Source organism: Zerene cesonia, chromosome 13 (genome assembly GCF_012273895.1).
Source record: "Zerene cesonia ecotype Mississippi chromosome 13, Zerene_cesonia_1.1, whole genome shotgun sequence".
NCBI lineage: Eukaryota > Metazoa > Arthropoda > Insecta > Lepidoptera > Pieridae > Zerene > Zerene cesonia.
The window spans coordinates 3,330,870-3,352,730 of record NC_052114.1 but is presented as its reverse complement, the minus strand read 5'-3'; the positions used below and the strand labels follow the sequence as shown (position 1 = coordinate 3,352,730).

General features: G+C 34.1%; 1 protein-coding gene across 5 annotated transcripts in view; it reads left to right on the top strand.

Annotated features, from left to right (window-relative positions):
• Nucleotides 1-21,861, top strand: part of LOC119831022 (afadin) — a 60,836-nt gene that overhangs the window by 17,048 nt on the left and 21,927 nt on the right. For 3 of the 5 annotated variants that reach the window (XM_038354236.1, XM_038354235.1, XM_038354234.1), the window contains exons 4-10: nucleotides 562-670; nucleotides 1,234-1,424; nucleotides 1,787-1,943; nucleotides 2,322-2,447; nucleotides 3,593-3,750; nucleotides 5,048-5,129; nucleotides 19,014-19,198. In XM_038354236.1, the coding sequence (XP_038210164.1) occupies nucleotides 562-670; nucleotides 1,234-1,424; nucleotides 1,787-1,943; nucleotides 2,322-2,447; nucleotides 3,593-3,750; nucleotides 5,048-5,129; nucleotides 19,014-19,198 (1,008 nt within the window). Of the gene's footprint in view, nucleotides 1-561; nucleotides 671-1,233; nucleotides 1,425-1,786; nucleotides 1,944-2,321; nucleotides 2,448-3,592; nucleotides 3,751-5,047; nucleotides 5,130-8,592; nucleotides 8,698-8,793; nucleotides 9,027-19,013; nucleotides 19,199-21,861 lie in introns of those variants that run through there. The other 2 variants (XM_038354237.1, XM_038354238.1) reach the window with 2 other exon arrangements.

The following is a 21,861-nucleotide window of genomic DNA, read 5'->3' as shown; positions in this document are numbered from 1 at the left end:
TCTTTTACCACGTTTTTCAATAAAACTATTTATATGGATACTTTTTACTGTTTGCTGTAAAAAACGTGTTTTTTAATTATCAAACAATGCATTGTATTTTTAAACATGAGTCAGGTAACACTCCCAAGCCAACAAATCGTGAAGATAAAGACTTATCTACAAGATGGAGATAGAGATAGGAGTTACAAATTATTTACTACTGTTTATTTCCTTTATTTGTTTTTTCTGTGACTTGTTTCTTGCAAATAATGAATAGGTAATATGATTCATAGAACATTCAATTTGTTAATGCAGTTTTACAATTTACATGTCAAATGATTCACCGATAGGAACATTAAATAGGGAATGAATACAGTCTGTATAATAAAATTCCTTTATTTTGAAAGTACGATCCTACTTCCCGTGATTTCTGCAGAGATATAAAACACAATCGACTCTAATCGCTTGCTTTTAGTATTTCTATAGAGTTTAATTTTATTCCAAGCCAAATTTGTTTATTTGCTTTATTTTTTCAGTAAGTTACTTATAGCAGTTTTATTATATATTTTTTTCTTTTCGCAGAATCTCGAATTCCATGGTGTTATGCGATTCTATTTTCAAGATTCGGGTCAAAAGATAGCAACGAAATGCATTCGTGTGGCGTCCGATGCTACAGTCAGCGATGTCATAGGTAAGCTTAAGCTTCATTTCTTACTTCCTACTGATAAATTGAAAGACTAGGTGCGCCCCGCGGTTTCACCTGCGTAAGTCAGTATCCCGTAGGAATATCGGGATAAAAAGTTACCTATATGTTATTCCAGTTGTCCAGCTGTCTACGTACCAAATTTCATTGCAATCGGTTCATTAGTTTTTGCGTGAAAGAGCAACATATACACACTCATCCTTAAAAACTTCCGCATTTATAATAATTAGTAGCATAGTAGGATAGGATGTAAAATTTTGTAATGTTTAAAGTCTGAATAGTTTTCTCACCTACAATGCAGTATCCCTGCCTACCCTCAGAAACAAATGGTTAGTTCTATTATACCTACTGTTATTGTTGTATCACGCTAAAATTAAATATTGTGTAATTAATGTGCACATATGTTTATTGGTAAATCGTACAAAAATTCGCTGGAGTTGAAATAGAATTATTTTATTACAAATATTGTCTTTCCTTCTTTTAATATTTATTGTCAAGACCCTAACAGCAATTAACAAAACGAATTCACTAATTAGCTTTTAATTTTCCAGAAACACTGATAGAGAAATTCCGTCCAGACATGCGTATGCTATCGCTCGGCTCGTACTCGCTGTGGGAGACGCACGGGCCGGACGACGAGAGGAAGCTGGAGCCGCACGAGAAGCCGCTGCTGGTGCAGCTCAACTGGCACGCGGATGATCGAGAGGGGCGCTTCCTGCTCAAGTGCTCTAGTGGGAACGAGGTGAGAGCGTGATCGAGTTGTGGAAGTATCACCGTGATAGTTCTGAAAGTTTCCATGTAATTGGCTGGTTTCGCAGCTTTTGGATATGTGCAGCTTATCTGTTAATTTTATTTTATTAAATTTGCAGTGGCGAAGTTTCTTATCGGTCAATTAGCCAAATAACATTGTAATGATAGTGTAAGATATAATGACACTAGAAATTTAATTTATACAGCTCAAATAATCCAAATTTAATTAAATGTGAATGTGACTGATGATAGACATGTATCCTCTTTTGCGTAGCTTTCTACAGGAAATGGCGGAATATGTAAATTATAATGTGTCGCCGACTATTCTTATTATTTGTCTGCTTATTATTGCAGATGCCTTTATCTGCTGTGAATGAAAAGGGGGACCAAAACTTCAAGCGGAAACTTTCTAAGCGGGAAAAGAAAGAATTAAAGAAAAAAGAAAAATTGTCGAGACTAAAATCTGACACAAACGATGAAAACCGTCCAGTAGCAGAGAAATTATATACAGGTTTGTTAAAATATTTGCATTGCAATTTACAGCGGAAAATATATCCTTTTAAAGCTGATTGAAAAATTATTCTTTCACATAACAATCACTTTTCTTGACTTACTTATTTAAAAAATCTAAATTAAAACAATATATTAGTCTTAGTTATATCAATTATAACTCAAGAAGAGATGAACGAATTCAATAAAAATGTGTACCCAGGAGTTGCCAGGGCAAGCAGCTAGTAGAATATAACAACAGACAGACTTTTCCTTAAAATTTGAAAAGTGATATAAAAAAATTGTTTCTATATTACATATGGATTATTTTTTAAATAATTATTTTTACTCACCATGAATAATACAATTTGTACTAAACAATAATGTTCTGCTTTGTCAGAATTACCGGAAACGTCATTTACACGTAGTATCAGCAACCCGGAGGCTGTGATGCGCCGACGGAGACAGCAGAAGCTGGAGAGGAAGTTGCAACAATTTCGGTCCAAGGATGGCGGACCGGACACTGGTATGACTCGTTTCAATTTCTATATAATACAATGCTAATTTTAGTGTTGTTTATCTCTTGTGATTAAGGGTATGTGAAAATTTTGGTACATTATAAAGCAATTTTGTCTCATGCTTCTTATTAGATGATATGGGATGAAAGTAAAAAAAGATATCGCCTATGGCTGATGTAGAAGGAGGAATAATGCTCCTTTCTGGTGAAAGCATTATTTCAATCAATAAAGTTGTTTTTGTTCATAACAAACAACCAAATAAACAAGACAATAACATCTAACTTTATTATTATGTTAATTTGGATGTAGGTAAATATTTATTCGATGATATTAATAGGGGTTAGAATGAGGAAGAATGTTTTACTTTAATGCTCTATTGACTTTGAATTACATGACTAGACATTAAATGCGATTATAAGTTTAATAGGATTTTCTCCTAAGATATATAAGACTTATATTGCAGGCTTGTATATGATGTCGCTATTTATGTATGTATTCAAGAATTCATTCTTTGCTGAACATTTTTAATTTACATTAATGTTCAATATTGGATGAATCGATAGATCATTTTTAATTTTAATGACTCAGGATTAGAATCTGACTCGACTGTTCTATAGGTATAAGGCCCAAGTCGAGCGAGTCTGAGGTTTACTACCTTACCTATTAATATGTACCACTAACCAATAAGAGCATTTATTATAGGGGTGCGCTCAGGGTACCTGTTTGGTTAGTAACAAAATCGATTATCTCCGTAGATTATGTTCGAAACCGTATTAAAAAAAAAAAAATATTAAGCCATTTTACACTATTTCAATCTCTATTAAATTGTTTTTTTTTTTACTAATTTGAACATACTGATTCTCATTATTTTGTAATTTATTTAATTAATAAGCATACATAAATATTAAAACTAAAGTTTGACTTCTTTTCATATATAGGATTGATGACAGTAGCATTTATATTCAAGAATAATTATGGCCAGTAAGAACTTGTCTTTCTAATCACAGGATTTTCTTCTAATTTATTATGCCTAATATTGAAATCCGTAGACTTCGTTGATGTGATTGAATGCGCTTATCAGGAACTAATGGTTCGAATGAAACACAACACAAAAACTACAATAAATGTATATGATACATGTCGGTGCGCGCAGGCGGCACGCTGAAGATCTACGGCTCGTCGCTGTGCCCGTCGGTGCCGTACAAGACGCTGCTGCTGTCGGTGGGCGACTGCGCCGCGGCCATCGTGCGCGAGATGCTCGACAAGTACGGGCTCGCGCGCCACGACCCGCACCACTACTGCATCGTGCAGGTATCGCCTTTCTTTTGTTTTTTTTTTTTTGAGGGGGGGGGGTCTTCTCTAGATAACCTACGGGTCCCTGCAGGTTGTGTTGGATTCTATACTCACTCCGGATTCTCTGACTGAAACCCCGCTGTGTTCAGTAGAGCCACTTTAGAGAAGGTGCCACGGGTGCTAGTTATTATTCGCCCGCGTCGTGCAGGTACTGCTTGCTTGGTGTATGGTGTATGGTGGTGGTGGAGTTGCGTGCTGCTTTTACCTGCTGCACCATATTATGAAGTGTGTTTCGTAGCCTATATTGGGATTTGTACCGCTTTTATGTGTAAGAGACGCCGACTGATTTGGTGGTTCGCCTTGGTGAGCGATCACTGCAGCGCATATAAGTTTGCAGATATAGGGCCTCTGTAAAAGCGATAACAAAAGAATCAATGACGTTAATAATGGATTCAATGATAATAAGACTGGGATGGATGAGGAAAAGCCTACGGGCAGGGGCGGCTTACCCTATAGTGCAGGGTGTGCAATGAGACAGCACGAATCTTGACCCAAGAATTTTGACTCTCTTTGACTTTTGAAGTGGAAAACAGGCGTAATATAACATCTTTCATACTTTAAATATTGTACGCTATGTAGTTTTCTCGTTTGTATATCATCGATAAATCTACTTTAGAGGTAATAAACCGTTTTTATAAAATTTCCCCTTCATTGTGATATAATTTATCTCAAAATTTACAGGTATTTTGCGTTATGACTGCAATCTGTATTATTAAATCCGTTCCTAGTATACTCTCAAATGAATGTTGAGTTATATACGTATAAAATAAATAATTTCTTAATGTTAAAACAACGTCACATAGGTATCACATGTAAAGATCTTAAAATAACACACATGATACGTAGTAAATAGGCGCCAACGTTACAATACTCAAAGAAAAGCAAGCATCTTTTCTATAAACGCTTTCAAGTCGCTCGTTTCTTACAAATATCGCATATATAATACATTTATTAAAATCTTACAAACATTTTATATGATGCCTTAAACTTTATAACGAAGAAAAGTTATGAGCAATAGTAGATTAAAAATGTTTTAATATTTTTTGTGGAATTAGGTTGGTCTTTATTAATAAATATAAAATCGATTTGATATTAGCACGCTTGTGTTAACTTTACCTATATATCTGAATGTAACAGATTTCATGAGTTTATCTCAATATCATGATCGCTAGATTTGAATAATTTTCTTACGTACACTCTGTATGTGTGATTTTAATTCCAAGTTGTAATTGAAATTTGATTGTATCGTCGCAAGGTGGACGCAGCCGACAACTCCGAGTACATCCTGGAGGACGACGAGTGCCCGCTCGCCATCGTCATGACGCACCCGCACCGCAGTGAGTGACTTGTTCATTTCAAATTCGATCTTAACCGTAGACAATAGAGTATATAATATAATAACAAAGTGTATAGCAAATGCGTGCAGTGTGTGTAATATCCTTCTAATATTATAAATGCGAAAGTTTGTAAGGATGTGTGTGTGTTTGTTGCTCTTTCACGCAAAAACTACTGAACCGATTGCAATGAAATTTGGTACGTGGACAGCTGGACAGCTGGAATAACTTATAGGCAACTTTTTATCCCGATATTCCTACGGGATACGGACTTACGCGGGTGAAACCGCGATGCGCAGTTAGTACTTCATAAAAAAAGAAATAACGTTGTACACTCGTACTGTGTACATTTATTTGATATTTTATTGCACACACAGATAAAAAAATATAGAAAGAATATAGAATAAAAGACACACATTTACATGAAAAAGGCAGGAAAAATAAACTTTTAGCTGTAGATATATTAGTTTATCCCCGTTGTTTCATAGTAAATCATTATGATTGATATCTATGAAGAGCATTTTATAGTTCTTTAGAAATTCTATAGGTCTTAGTTTGTGAAGGCTTATGATTTGATTTATATACGCATTGAATTATCTGGTTATTATGTATAATTGCGAAATAAGAAATACATATTTTTAACTATGTGGAGTGACGTATTTTCGTGAAACAACAATAGCGATAATAATTTCTGTCACAACCAACAATTGTGTTCTTGGATTGTTTACAAAATAAGTTTATGTATGATACAAATAACTATTAACACTATTCAAACACTTTAACTGTTTTGGAAGTGCTTGTATAAATAATGGCTACTAATTTATACTAATACTATAAAGCTGAAGAGTTTCTTTGTTTGTTTGTTTGAACACGCTAATCTCAGGAACGGCTGGTCCGATTTGAAAATTATTTCAGCGTTAGATAGCCCATATATTGAGGAAGGCTATAGGCTATATATGTACCAAGGGCGAAACCTGGGCGGACCGCTAGTGACTTATAAATATAAAATAGTTAAAACCTCCTCCTATGTGAATCAGACGAACATAAATGTATAGCATTTATATTTTTATTGTGGTCTGATGAAGCAGACATAATCTGGATTAGGACGGCTCCTTTTCGCCGCGGGTTCATACTTTTGTAGACCAGTATAAGATGAGACAAGTGCTATACTTAACATTGTTTCTGAAGGCAACAGCTAATAAGATTATTTCAAATAAGTGCTCTTCATAAATACATATATAATATAATGAGATATTTATATAGGATTGGCCTCGAACTCAGTTCTCCTTCGCGTCTAAATGAACACCAATCGCCTCTTCAGTTAATGAGCACGCCACGCAAATTTTTACAGCTTTTAGTATATTTCGAATATGATATTTACTTACTCGATAACTGTGACCTTATTAATTTTTAATGTAAAGAGGAATTCGCGTGTCATTCATTAGACAATTTTTTCGCAACTCGTTAATTAGTTGTTCGCCCCATTGATAATATTATTTTAAGTCATTATATATACCGTATAGATCTTAATACCACAAATGAAAAAAAAATAAACTAAAAGATAATCACAAAATAAATAAATCTTATTCAACAACACAGAACACAACACAACAGGACTAATCTATCATTTTTAAAAAGTGTCATTACACTACTTAGTGTAGAGTCACTGCTCTAAGTTTTTAAATTATGCCTACTAATCATACCTACATACAAGAGATGATGATATCTAAATGGGTGTTAAAAATATGAAAAATAAATTCGAAGATATGACAATATATACCTACTTCGTGATGTTCGACTCCCTATTTCATTTTATCGAGCCGAAACTTTGGGCCACCCGCGCCAGATCTAACGTTCCATATAAATAAATGCTTAAAGAATGATACTATATAATATCGGCATTTGTAATTGTAATATTGTTTTTGCAATTTCAATATGACGCTTCAAAAGTTACATTTATCATTTAAGTTTATACTAATATATTGTTTATTTATTTATACTAATATAAAAAAAATAGAACCCACTATTACATTTTATCGAAACCTAACTATTTTTAAAGTTGTTTAAATAGAGTTAAAAGTGTTTTAAACTAACAAACGAAAACTAATCTAACTAACTTTGATCTAATTCAATTGTTAATTGGCAAAGTTAGCGGCCAATCCAAATAACGTCTCCGTAAGCTACGTGGTGGGAGTTCATTTGTATTCTAATTTTATTCTTAACTTTAAGTAATGTTGTCTCGTCATCTCTGAATTTCATAAAGATTTTCGAACGTGTTTCGAGCGATTTATTTACTGTGTTTAGAAATTATAATATACTTATACTTTATTGTGTTAGCTGAGTTAACGGTTTTGTGTACCTAAGGGTCCAATATATTATTTAAGGTTGAAGAGTTGGTTTGTTTGAACGTGCTAATCTCAGTAAATAGTGGACCTTTTACAAAAAATATTTCTTTGTGGGCTATATACGTAATCCCTGAATGCTATAGGCTATATATGTAACGCGCTACGGACGAATCGGAGCGAAGTGCCGGTAATTAACAGAGATTTATCTTGGTCTTCAAAGGATCTTTAAAATCTTGAGGGCTTTGGACAAATGTTTCCTTAACTTTTTTTATTTCACTCTCTCCGTGCTATGGAATATTTTATCTATGAAAATGTTACTTCATAATTCTATATCGTTTGTGAAAAGAACGCTAAGAGCTGTGGATAGTGGGCATTGAAAAAGCTCGCGTGTTTATTATACTGCAACTCACCGTTTCCTTGGGACTTAGAGTGGCGTTTACATACGATTGTTACTAAAATCAAAATAACACTCATACTCTATACAATGTATAAAATAACGGGATTTATGGTATATTAACGGGAAGAAAACTAGATAGCACTATAATAAGTGTCAAGTTCTATGTAATAATTAATCCACAGTTCCCTTTGTTGCAGTATAACACGTAACCATTTGAACAGATTTCACTAATTATTTTGGTTGTAGCTTTATATTGTCAATAGCAGGATCTAACACAAGAAAAACTTGTATAGATTCTCCAATGGAAAAGTAATAAGAAAAGTTTAATGTCTATTTAATCCTAAAGCGTTTGAAAGCACGTACAAAAACAGAGCAATGTCTGTCAGATAATTATTATATTGAAAGTTTTAAATATTTATGCCGATTCTTCCAAAAAACCTCTGTATCCAGTCATCAATAAAGAACAAGTCTGATTGAGGGAAACTTATATGCATATATATTTAATAAATAAATGAACAAAGTTAAACGGATTGTGTTCATAAATTCCCAAAAGAATACATTACTCACTGAGCATAACGATTTGTACTATACATACCTAGCTACGTGCACGATTGCTTGAACTTGCAATGTATAGCAATGTACAATAAGATGCGGTTATGTCCGCGAACACAGTGTAGCGAGTAGCGACGTCGTCGTCGCGAACAATGGGAATAGTAGACCGGGAGTGTGCGGGCGCCGGGCGCCGGGCGGCAGGACGCCAGTTGCCTAGCCGCGGCGCCGCGGGCCGCCCGCTGCGACCGCCGTTCCGACATGGATTGGGGTATTCGTCGTAAGTTCGCTTGCTACTTTCAAAAGTTCGCGACGTGTTAGCAGTGCTCACCCAAAAGCGAGTACACCCGCTCCCGCCGCTTCCGATGCGAACGAGCCGATAGTAAACAAACACATGTGACAGCAGACTACAGAGTAGTCTGACCGGTGTGCTCGCAGATGCCGGTTCGTTTGCCGGTGGTGGTATTTTTAACTCGTTTCGCAGTTCGATGCCCGTCGGTTCGCCGAATCGATATGCATAATATCGTCCTTCGAGGTTTTATATCGCGAAAGTTGACAGTGTTTGTAATGTCTTAGGATCGTTAACCAAACCCCCAAACTGAGGAACTCGTAAGTTACAAACTTGTTTGGGACTCATTACGCTTGTCTTCATTCACTTTCTTCGACAGAACTTTCTAAGCCAGTTTTTAATCGACAACGAAAGGTCAAATTTTTATTCCTTATGTCCAGAGATTAAACTTGTGCTATTTCGCCTCTATAAAGAGCTTTATGGTCGCTCCATAAAAGTTAGCCGAGTAAATTGACCTGTACCGTTACCGCGAATCTTTTGTTGTAGTTAGTGACAGAACATTAAATTAAAGAGTGTAAAGCAATGTAGTAAAAGTATCCAAGGAAAGTCTCCTTCTTTGCATATACATATACATATACTTAAAGGGGTAAAGTCTCTTTTATAGTAACCTATACATATTTTACTACATCTTTAAATGATAAGAATCTTTTAACTAAAGTTCTAAGATGCACGGTCAAAGTAATCTTGCGTCTTCTATATTATATACATTTGAAGCACCTATACTTAGTGTCCTAAATTCGTATTTTCTAAATGTCAAGGAGAACGAGCACTTGGCCCAATAAAAGCTCTTAGGAAGACAAATAGCTGGTAATGTGTCGGGCTCGACAAGCTAAGCTAAATTGTGTTTGGTCCGCGCCCATGCGATGCCATATACTTGAAATAGGGTACACTTTTTACTTACAGTATTAGCTGGCGAATTAACCTTCGTACGATACGCTTATTAGTTAGAGCCTGAGGCAATAGGTTAATATAATTTCCGACTTATCGTGAGGTAAAATCTAAAATTGTATCAAACAGCTTTTCCATCGCGTTGTCAAAGGAAATTCTCATGGAAATTAGATGTTTCACCGCAGTAAATATGAGCCCATATCACTCTCTCATCATATCATAGAATCGTTCCGTTGCGACAAGAAAGAAAGACAAACAAACGCACAATACAAAATTTAGCATTTGTTATATTAGTGAGCATTGAGTTTTGCGAAAGTAACTACAGCTTCATGTAGAATCGTTATTAAAAACCCAAATAATAATGAATGCAACTTCCTGTTATAGAATTAAAGAAATTCAAACAACGCTTATATACGACGAGTGTTATGAACGACGTCTCACAAAATTAACTTTTATTTCCTAACAACCTTTGCACGTAAGTACCCAGGAAGATATATCCTATATGAAATGCTTTCATTGCTCCGGTCTAAATTGAGTTTGAAGTGTGCTTCATGGATTGCTGTCGATAATACGGTCATTAGGGACGTCATTTATGAATGAACACGTGTTCGATGATATTGGACTAGCTCTGGGCATTCAATTATATTCTCTCATCTAAATTCTACGTTTAATCTGAAAATCAAATCGTAGTAGCTAAATGAACATAGATTATAGTGATTGGTTTTAAGTTCTGCGTCTCTTTACTACGTTTAGGCGTATTGTTTACGCATAATGTCACTTTCAGAAGCATTGAGCTTAACATAAATAAGCGTATAAGCTCTAAAAACAATACGGATAATAAATTGAAATAAGCAATTTGTTTATAATTCCTATTATCACATATCGCGTCGGCGTAACATTAAACCCTACATAACCGTGGACAAAATAAAAGGTTCGTCCTAAAAAAGCAATAAAGATGAAAACAAAGAATAAAATGGTGGCAACGTCGTTATGTCCGAATAACGTGTTTTATGTAGATCCAAACGGCGGAGAGGCTGTCAGATTGCAGAACGAGCCCCGTATTCCTCGCGCAGCCGAGAACGTGAGACGAAAGTAAACTCGGCCGTCGTAGTTAACGTCTCTATCACAATTTCCATTTGACAAGGTTATTAACCTACATGCAACTTTGCTAACCAAATTTGACTTTCGCTTCATAATCGATATGTGATGTATTAGATAACGCTTCTCGCTGGCTTCATCGCAGATGAGCGTAACGTATTTCGTATTAGGTATTAGGTACTATGTTGTCTTTGTGTGTGATGTAGGTGGGAAGTATTGTACATAAATCACCTATAAACGGGAATGAAAATGTGTAATTTTTATACTGAAATAATGTTTTGATGAAATTCATGTAATTGTTATCGAAATTTGGAAGTGATAATGATTGAGAGTGAGAATAATTAAGAAAAATTGTACTGAAACACGTTTGTCGCACATTTTCAAATAGAAGGATTTTATGAAGTAAGGGAGTGTGTGTATGTATGTAGAAAGATGAAATTTTGCTCAAATAACAAGTGAAAAAATAAATAGATAGATTGATAGGTAGATAGATAATATTTTATTGCACACAAAAATACAGATAAACATAGATAAACACAAACAAAAGAGAGAATATGCACAATTGGCACAAAATTGTTAACTTTAAATACAATATTTAATGTTAACAATTGATTTTTTTTAATATGGCAGAGGGATACCTACAGGTATATATACTTACCTAGTCAAAGGGAATGCCGATACTAGTGAAAACATATCACTTTGAATTTTACTATTAAAATTTAAAACTTCCATTAGCTTTTAGATGATGCGAACCCTGCGAATGCGAAATGAAACGCAATGCGGCTTAAATAAGTTTGAAGTGAACAAAATTCAGCACACACTAATTCATTTGTCATCTCACTCAGCGAATTAGATTGCAATATGTACCTTTTACATGTTTAAAAATAAATGTATATTTATTTATTTTTATGTCCACTAACAAGCGAGTTGCGCGTTTAAATTGTATTCAATAATACCTACTATAGCAAGCCCGCGAATGCGATCGGTAAATAGTGTTTTACTCAAATACTTCGAGAGAAACGTCACAAAGAAGCTCAACCGTATGACGTGTTAGATATACGATATTTTCACATTTCCATACGAAAGGCGCACTTATAATATATTATATTGGATTGAGGGATGAATTTTGGATCGAAACTTGTACACATCACCTTAACAAGTGTTGTCCACCTAGAGATTATGAATAAAATATTTATTGAGATGAGAATAGTGTTTGTTCTCCATTACATCTATTAACCATCTCTTATTATCCAATGGAATAGTTTCCCAAAAAAAAAAAATGACTTTTTCATTTAAATAAATGTAGGTGTTTAAATTAATTTAGATCCATTCAGCCGCTCTAGCGTGATTGAATAACTGATATCCATCCGTTCTTCTTTTATATTATGTTTAGGTACAATTTAGCTGAATTGTTGTGAAGAGTTGTTTACGTATTTAGTTTAAAATGACAAACAAAAATACGCAGGCTCAAATTGAGAAGATAACATCAGAATGATTTTCTGTATAAAAAAAATTCCTAGGTCCGTTCAATAATATCGAATCTCATTATTACTCACCTAATAATACGTAGACACCATATACTCGTAAATATTTTATAGGTCAAACAAACAATCAATAAGCAACACATGAAGCAACATGTACAAATAATGACATGTATAAAAGCTTATAATGGTGATGTAGGATTATTTATTATTTTTAAACGATTTCTATCGTAACTTTTCATCTGCAGCGCAAAGAGAATCTGTTGACATTGCATTCAAAATGTACCCTCAAAGCGAATAAACTCGAGCGTCCGAGTGATAAGCCTTGTAAAATTTAATTTATTTCAGTTACAAAGAATTTTCTTATTTGCCGGCGTAGTTTTTTTTCCATAAAATGGTTGTTTCGCTTGAAGAGTAATTATTTATATATTTAATAACAATGTTTAACGAAACAATCGTAGGCCGCTCGGTTTTCCAGTTGTACGTTAAAAGTAATGTATAAATTAAACCGACATATCCTCACTAACATAAAAAATAACGAACGAAGCGAATGGTAAAAAATAACGACGTCGATATTCTTACATTTTCCATAGAATATTGTGATATCGAGGTTCTACATTGCTAGATTAAGATAAATACATTAACTACGACTTACTATGAAACAAGTGAGAAAATTAATATTGTATGTAATCCATCATCGCATCTATCATATCCTTAAAACAACAACAACATCTGTTAAATCCTAGCGCCCCGTCTTTCTTTCTCCTATCTTCCTACTCAAGGCACCGTTGTCATCTTGTAATAGGAGATGAGTTGTCCCTACCTCAGGCTGATGTTATCTTTAATGAGTTTTTGTATGAACGAGATACAAATATCCTCAAATATCGTCAAACTCCACACACTAACGTAATTATGCATGATTGTAATTGACATATTCGTGAATCTTTGAATAAGTAATACCTAGTTTTAAACTATTCATTTAACTTAGGTAATTTGGCTGAATTCCGTGTTTCTAATGCTCAAAGGGTCTGAGGTTTAATAAATTCATACATATAATAATTATATGATTTTTTTGTATATTCATTTGTAAATTCTATGCTATTTTCCTTGTTACTCCTAGATAAATTATTTATCATTCTTAGTTAGTTAGTGTTTATTCATGCTATAAAGTAATAGAAAATATACTAAACAGACAAACTGTCCGATTCAGTTCAAATTTCGTACATTTATAAATGTAATCTTAGAAAATCTGTGTCTCAAATGCAGTACAGCCACTTACAAGTCAGTTAAAATAGAAAAAAGGATCCTTAATAGCCCTCACGAACATACGAAACGAATTTTCATCCCGTCCCTAAGCTCAGTATGGAACCAGAACACGTTCTACCTTTAGAAAGGTCACGCCCGAGTGGCCTTTACCATTGTATGATATCTTTGGAACAAACTTTCGATTTCACTCTTAGATTTTGACTCGCGACATTTTTATTTCACTGACGATGTATTGAATGAACTGTATCGGATTATACATAAAATTCGGTGCCAATTAATCATCATAAGCTTTCATTTTTTCATATTGAATCGATAATATGTTTGGAGATGGCGGAAAGAAATAAATTTCTGGAGCCAAACCGTACATTTTATGTTTGTTTGTTCATTATCGATCAGTGTCATGACTAATCAAACAGAATTTTCGTTTGTTTGTACTCAGGGAAGGATGATAGAATAGATAATGTTAATTTTGCAGGTATTTCTCCTTCAACGATCAAAAAGAAAATGTATTGAATTGAATCGTCGATAAAATAGACATAGAATTAAATAGCCTCTTTAAAAGTAAAAGGCATAAAGTCTTAGCCTTCAAATCAATCGAATTCAATTATTCTAATGACTTAAGTATACGCTATCACGACGTTGCTTATAAACTTGTACTTGTAAATAATTTCGTATATATATTACTAGCTGCACCCGGCAAACGCTGTTCTGCCTTACTCTTATCATTTAGGGGTGTGAAAAATAGATGTTAGCCGATTCTCAGACCTACCCAATATGCTTACCAAATTTCAGAGGAATCGGTCAAGCCGTTTCGGAGGAGTATAGAGACTAACATTGTGACACGAGAATTTTATATATAAGAATTTCAAATCTATAACATTCTTTATATATCAAATGAAACATTGTGAAGAATTTAAATGGATAATTCCATTTTTCGTTTGATTAATTTATGTATTGTATTTTATAGAAGTTATACTTACAATTCTCACGTCGATGAAACGTAAAAGCCTTTGAAAGAAATGTCGAAACGCCTGTCAGACTCCACTTTACTAACGGTGTTAGTTTTCATGTGACACGAGTTGTTGTTTTATTGTATACGAGGAATATCTCTAGGGAAATAAATGTAGTGTTAAAAGTCCTCCTCCATAATAACAGCAATAATATCAATGTTTACTAAGGTTTTTTTTTTCGCTTACAACTGTTTAACTTGAACAAATCCACAGTGATTTGTTAGATATTGGTAATTAATAAAATGATTCTTAAAACAGGGTTGTAAAACAACTTTTCATGTTGCCGTACATGAATAATTTTCTTTGTGACATGTATTAGAGAAATTTATTTTTCAATTGTTTTATTTCAACAGAAAGAAACAACGTTTGAACTTAAAATATCGTATAAAATCCGACATACCCAACGACCTCTATTCGATTCGAACATATAGCATATAGGTATTGCGTTCGACTTCATAGCCGTGCCCAAGAGAATTATACACATAAGTCTATCAGATACTGTCCTTTGTACCTACACCACACATACAATGATAGCTACATGCCACTCCTGTCGGTACCTTTATTGTATTGTGTTGTAATAATGTAAAAATAATATATTAAATTTATAAAGGTGTCCATTGAGCGAATTACATTCGCATTTGCATACATTTTTCATTGCACGTCTACTTCTTAGGAACGGTTTTGCCGCTTACTTATTTACGTATATTTCATACATTTTTTGTAATTTCACTTTCTGATAAACTGAACAGAACATGAACAGATCGTTTCTAATTTTAAAATGTTACTAGCGTTAAAAAAAAAATTCTTTTCTAAATTATCTCAACGCACGGTATCAAGCTAAAAAGTAATGAAAATTACATTATTCTTTTTTGTTAGAGTCTGTTAAATATCTAATTTATCTATAAGTATCTTCTTTACATTTATAAAATTTTCAAAAGTTATTTCTGCTTGTATCGTATGCATAAACTTTGTTAATTATACATTGAATTTAGATAGCAATGTAGATAGATATCTTGCACTGCGCGATAAGATTTGCTAGCCAGTTCATGACTTGCAACTTGAAAGTTTCTAACAGTCTGTATGTCTATAAGTAATGTAGTACAATATGTATAAACTCATTAATAAGGTAAGGCAACAGGTTAGACCATTATATGAATGTTCGTCATGTCACGCAAGGACAGTGGCACACGCGAAGTGTGACCGAACGGGGGATGGTTTATGATTGACCGATATTTTTAGGTGATCTTGTAAATGTGTATTTATTCTTCTTTTATTGTCGATGGACGTTTAAATCATGGAGATCTTTTTAAAAGATTTTTCTAAACATAATATCGCAATTATTATAGCATTAATAACACGTAGCTCATAGGTAAATTCGTTATAGATTTAGGTTTATATGATTACTATCTCTTTATATTTTGTCGACGGAATAATTATTTATTTCACTCTATGTAAATTGAACGAGGCTTACCAAAATCGAGCGTTGAACGTGTTTTTTGTTGGAACATTTCTCTCTATTCAATCATTTTCTGCATATAAATGTGTTTTGTATTAAAACTCTCGCATAGCATAGTGTATTGTGCGGTCGATTTGCGTGTATGTAGTTAATTATTGTAAAAACCTTTAGCAAAAATATTTCTCATAAATAAATCCAGTAAGACGTGAGAGGTGACACTTTACGAACATAATATTTTCCTGTAAATATATTATTCCTTGAATAAAACAATAATAATTACCCAACATAGTTATTTATTCCTTTAATAGAAACAGTTTTCTTTATTAATATAACATTAACGTATTTTTCACGCAGGCCTGTCATTTTATGAATACATATTTAGATTATTTATGTCGATTGAACACTGCAGTGTACGTCGAAGGCAGTTGCAATTAGACCGTCGATTCCACGCCACGAGTGACGAAATAGAAATGCATTTCAATAAATTCTTCACATCGCGTCTACGAAATTCTCATAAGGAAATTTTGCTCGGTAATTTACTTATGAATTCCCATAGTATATAAATGTATTTAATACACTTACTACAGTATAACTTAAATTAAGAGATATTGTATAAAGTGTATTAAAATGATTAAGTACTTGCTTTCACTATTAAAATACAATCGAATATTACTTTGGCGAAGCCATATGATACTGTGAGCCTAATATTAAAATAATTATAGGAATATTTCTTTATTAAATACAGTCATAAAACCTTATCGTATCAACGAATCTTGCTTAAAATATGTTATAATATTAATAAGAAAATTTTTCCTTGATGATTTTTTTTTACTATATTTTTAATGTTAGCAATCACAAGGGTGTAATATAAAATTGATTATTATAATATTTGCTAATAAAATTTGTTATTTATATAACAAAGGATAACGAAAGCTCTCGTCGTGAATAAATATTTACCATCGCGTTCGGAATCGAGAAGCTGAAGTACGAAATTTCATGAATTAAACATAGTTTGGTGTAGTTATGGTCATAAGCAAACCTCCATCAACGGGTATTTACATAGCAATTATGTACTATGCTAGATCGATTGTGAACTACACAAACCTTTGAGTTAATATCGAGTGTTGGTATTAAAATAATTAGAATATTCAGCAGGTATCCAATATCTATCGTATATTAGATTGATATACGTTTTACTATGGGATCCAACTAAGATTATGTTCGTCGTAGTGGCATATGGAAACGTTGTGTGTCACACCTCCTAGCACTAAGTTCAAATATTTTATAATGTGACATAAGATTCAGGAAAAATAAAACAAGCAGTTATTGATACACACCAAACATTTCCAATTAAGTCGTGTTTTTCAATTAATTTTCGACACATAAATGTCATTGACATTCCTGTTCTTAGTTGGACTCATGTGGGATTGCATTATACGTTACATTATATTTATTACGCCACCTCCTACTTCCGTGGTAAATGCGCGTGCGCAGGACCGTTGATCACCAACTTGTCCGTCAAGAAACTCGATCAGGGAAAGATACTCTATCTTTATCAGGATTTATCTTTACTACACATAAGAATGTAAGAATACTATTGAAAATCCTTTCTGTACTCATGTTATTCCTATAAAAACTATTTGCTTTGAATAAATGTATGCCTTATTTATAAAACGTAACTGTGCCATAGTATACACATATGTCACAGTTCCATTGTGTCGTTGGTTATGGATTGATATACGTAGTTGACGCGGCGGGAAAACTACAGTCGACACTAATGATGTTGACACTAGAGACGCTCACTCGTTGCCGTCGCGGCGTCTGCCGTGTACCAAACGGCGAGGGCGTGGCGCCCTGTGGCACTTACACCATCCAGCTTAATGAAACGCTTCAAACCCGCTAATAGGCCACGATGGGGATTATTATAAATGCAACACTTTTAATTGACCGTCGGCGTAAGCGCTTTTCCTCACCTGTAGTTTGTGCAACAACAATTTCTGGATAAAACGTTTAACGACGCTTATAATTGGGTGTATTTATACAAATTCAAAACTTTGATTTGTAACGTTTTCAACAGACTTATATAAAACGAAGAAGTTTATCAATTAGTCTGTTTTTTTTTTTTGCCTTTGTTACCTTATAACTTTAAGGTGAACAGATTTTCGTGATTCTGTTTTTATTTAAACGCTAGTGCCTCCCGTGTGTGGTGGTAGTAAATTAGTATATAGTTCTGACAATTTAAGGGCGGCTTAGTTATTGTTAAAAATACAAATTACATATGCTATGAATCGCTAATGAAAACATTCATACATTATACTTATACAATGTATCGAACTTCTGAATTAGAAAAGAGAAAACTTATTGCGGTATTAAAAATAAACTGGTTTAGTCTACTCATATTTGGTTATGATATTATGCACGATGAGTCTGCTCTTTGTCAATTAGCCGGTTATTCTGTCAGTCAGCTGGCCCATTAGTCACTGACTCGTAGATCCTCTTATAATTATAGACTAAATATTAGATTAAGAATGTTTATTTCATTAAATATACCAAAATAACATATTATTTTATCATAATAATCTCGTCTCATCTTTCTTATGTGTTATTTCGAAATGTTTTAAATTGCATGTTATTTACACCAGCGGCCTCTTGGGTCGACTTATGAAATACCGTATACCCTCTTAGAGAAATTGTTTTGGGAACAGAAATATATTATTTACATGTTCCATGTATTGATAAAGTATGCTATACTCATATATCTTGAATTCCCACTACGCGTTCGCTTTGGGAACAATTACTCTGTGTTCCAGAACGATATACACTGTCCATATATTTTAAGTTACTTAAGTTTAAGTTTTTTAAGTTTCTAGCTGACCGTGCAAACGCTGTTCTGCCTTTCTGTTATCATTTAGGGGTAAGAAAAATATGGCCGATTCTCAGACCTACCCGTAATACACACAAAAATTATAAGAATCAATGCAGTCGTTTCGGAGGAGTATGGTAACTAAGATTGTGACCCGAGAATTTATATAGATTTTGTCATCGTAGGTTCTATAATGTTCCACGTGCGGCGGCGGCCGTCGGACGCCCAGCCGCGGCGCAGGAAGAAGAAGGTGGGCTCGAACGCCAGCTCTAGCGCTCGGCCCGGCAACGAGCCCATGCTGATAGAAGTCACGCCCGACGGCGCCGCGCTCGAGAACGGGAGACGGGTCCGCATCACTGACGTTGTCGAGGTTAGTATAGATACAAGTGTCTATCGCAGCTTGACAATGAGATAAAAATAAAAACAATAACTGGAATTTATCTATAAATTAGACATTACTGTAAATTTCATAGAAATGGAGATGTCGTACTTTTTAAAGTTCATTTTTATTCCACTGTGTGTTTGTCGTCATTCGTCACTGTATATATGAGAATTGAACCGAATCGTATGTGCAATCATTCAATCTTAATATATATAAATCTCGTGTCACAATGTTTGTCCTCAATGGACTCCAAAACCACTTAACCGTTTATAATAAAATTCGCACACCATGTGCAGTTCGATCCAACTTGAGAGATAGGATAGTTCAAATAATTTTAATTACGATAAATGACAACCCGGGCGGAGCCGGGGCGTGCAGCTAGTAATACTGTAAAATAAAGATAGGTGATGCGAATGTAACATCTTAAGATTTTTATCCTTGCCCTTATGGATTACATTATTGGATTAATATGATATTATTTTATAAGGGCATAATTAGAACCCTATGTTTGCTTAAACACCAAGTTACTGTAAAACATAATATAGTATAGTAATGAATATAAACAAAAAAATTTAAAACACCTTTGTAAAAACTAAAAATTAGTTTAAACTTTATACTATTCAATGAAACAAAATATATCCGATTGCAAATCGTCGTTGTTGCTACAAAGAATGATCGAATGTTCAACAGGAAATCAATAACCCAGAATTGGGTTATAGATACGTCTAAACAAACACTTTCGGCTTGCTTCGTGTTCAAGACAAACTTGGATAACTAGAAAATAATGAAACTAAAACGACGACATGGGTGTCTTTCTTTAAGTCAGCACAACTTCGATCATAAATAACAACAGAACAAGCCTTAATATGGTCCTTTGAAATTGATTTTACCTAATGCTGGGTGCAATTTCAAACACTTGATTAAAGTCTTTATTTTTATAAACAATGCATTTACAGCTTTTTGCGAAGTGAGATTAGTAAAGCTCAAATTCTTCCTAGGATTTAGATAAGTCATTCACTCATTATACTATATTGCATACAATTACTTGAGCGAAAGCTCAAGGACATTTTTCGTTTCCTTTTCGCAATTAATGATGATTAACGTTTTGTTTAAACAGAGCCATTAAATTGATTAATGCGCTTCGAGCTTAACCGTCTTAGCATCACAATAAGATCCGACCTCTGTCTATCGTCTATAGTACGAAGCGCAATGCAGTATCTTCTAACCTATTAAGACGTGCACAAAGACAATTCGATTCTCACAACAAAACGCGATACGCTGCTTCAAGAAAAAAAAAAAAACGAGGCAAAGATAAAAACGTGCATGTATTTAGAGTTTACATTGCTCTGTGTTATCTGCTACTACAACATCGAGAGGTATAATTTGCGTATTTTGAAAGGTTACATACACATTTGTGTTAAATTGATTGAATAATGATCCACGTTAACGCGTTCTCAGTGCAAAAACGTACGAGTTCGTAACAGTCGATGAATAAACAAATTTATTTAAATTCACTCCTCAGCTAGGAATTCCTTCCACACTTTGCTGGTTGGCTGTTTAACTGATAGCTTTTGCTATTTATATTGGACGCTGCGGAAAACATTCCCGTGCTCGCGATCATAATTAACATATTTTAACCATTTTGTTCTTTCTCACGTGGAAAACAAACAACATCGCCTACGTACAACGGGCTGTACACAGCTTCCATACCAACTTAATTTTAATCGAATTTGTCTCGCGCCAATTCATAAGACGGGATCGAGACGACAGGGGTCTCCCGCACTTTCCTTATTGTAGACGTTTGAGGTTTAATTCAAATGACGGAAAATTGGAGAGGTACTTATTAAGTTCAAGCTTTCAAAGTTAATTTTAAATTATTATGTACTAAAATGAAATTTTAAGAACGTAGAATAACCACGAAAGCAAAAGATTAACAGTGATAAAGCTTCCAGCTCTCAGCTGTAGGCAACTTAATATACGCTTTAAAGTAGGTCATTGTGTGCAAAGAATATTGCGGATGTTCTCAATGAGATTATCATAATATTTTCTACTTCTACACTTTGATAGTAGGATGAATACTTTTTAAACGAGCACAGTTTTACAAATTTTTTGAAATTTCGCCTACAGATAGCGATAAAAATGTTTAACAAATTGTAAGTTTAACTTTCGCTTGAAAACTCCTTGTAGCTCATACGTGTTATATACAAAAGTTATATCATCGTGTCGTGTGTGACAATAGACAGTTTTTAGGGCTCCGCACCATAGGATAAAATTGCGGGATCGTATTACTAAGATTTCACTGTCCGTCTGTCTGTCTGGCCGTCAGTCAGTCCGTCAGTCCGTCCGTGCATCTGTCACCAAGCGGTTGTATCTAATGAATGGTGATAGCGATACTTATGAAGCTTCTGAGATTGTGTAGTTTTGTTATATAAATGATCGAGGCGATGCCACGGTTAAAACAGTCACAAATTGGATGGATGACCAATTTAGTTTATGGATGGCACGGAATCCCTCGTGCTCGATTCCAACCCGCACTTGGCCGGTTTTATTATTCAATTGAACCGTGTGTTCTTGTTTTTTTTAACACGCTTTTATTAGCTTCACTTGTATGTTTGTATGTATGTAACTCACACCCGTTTTTCTCCCACTTC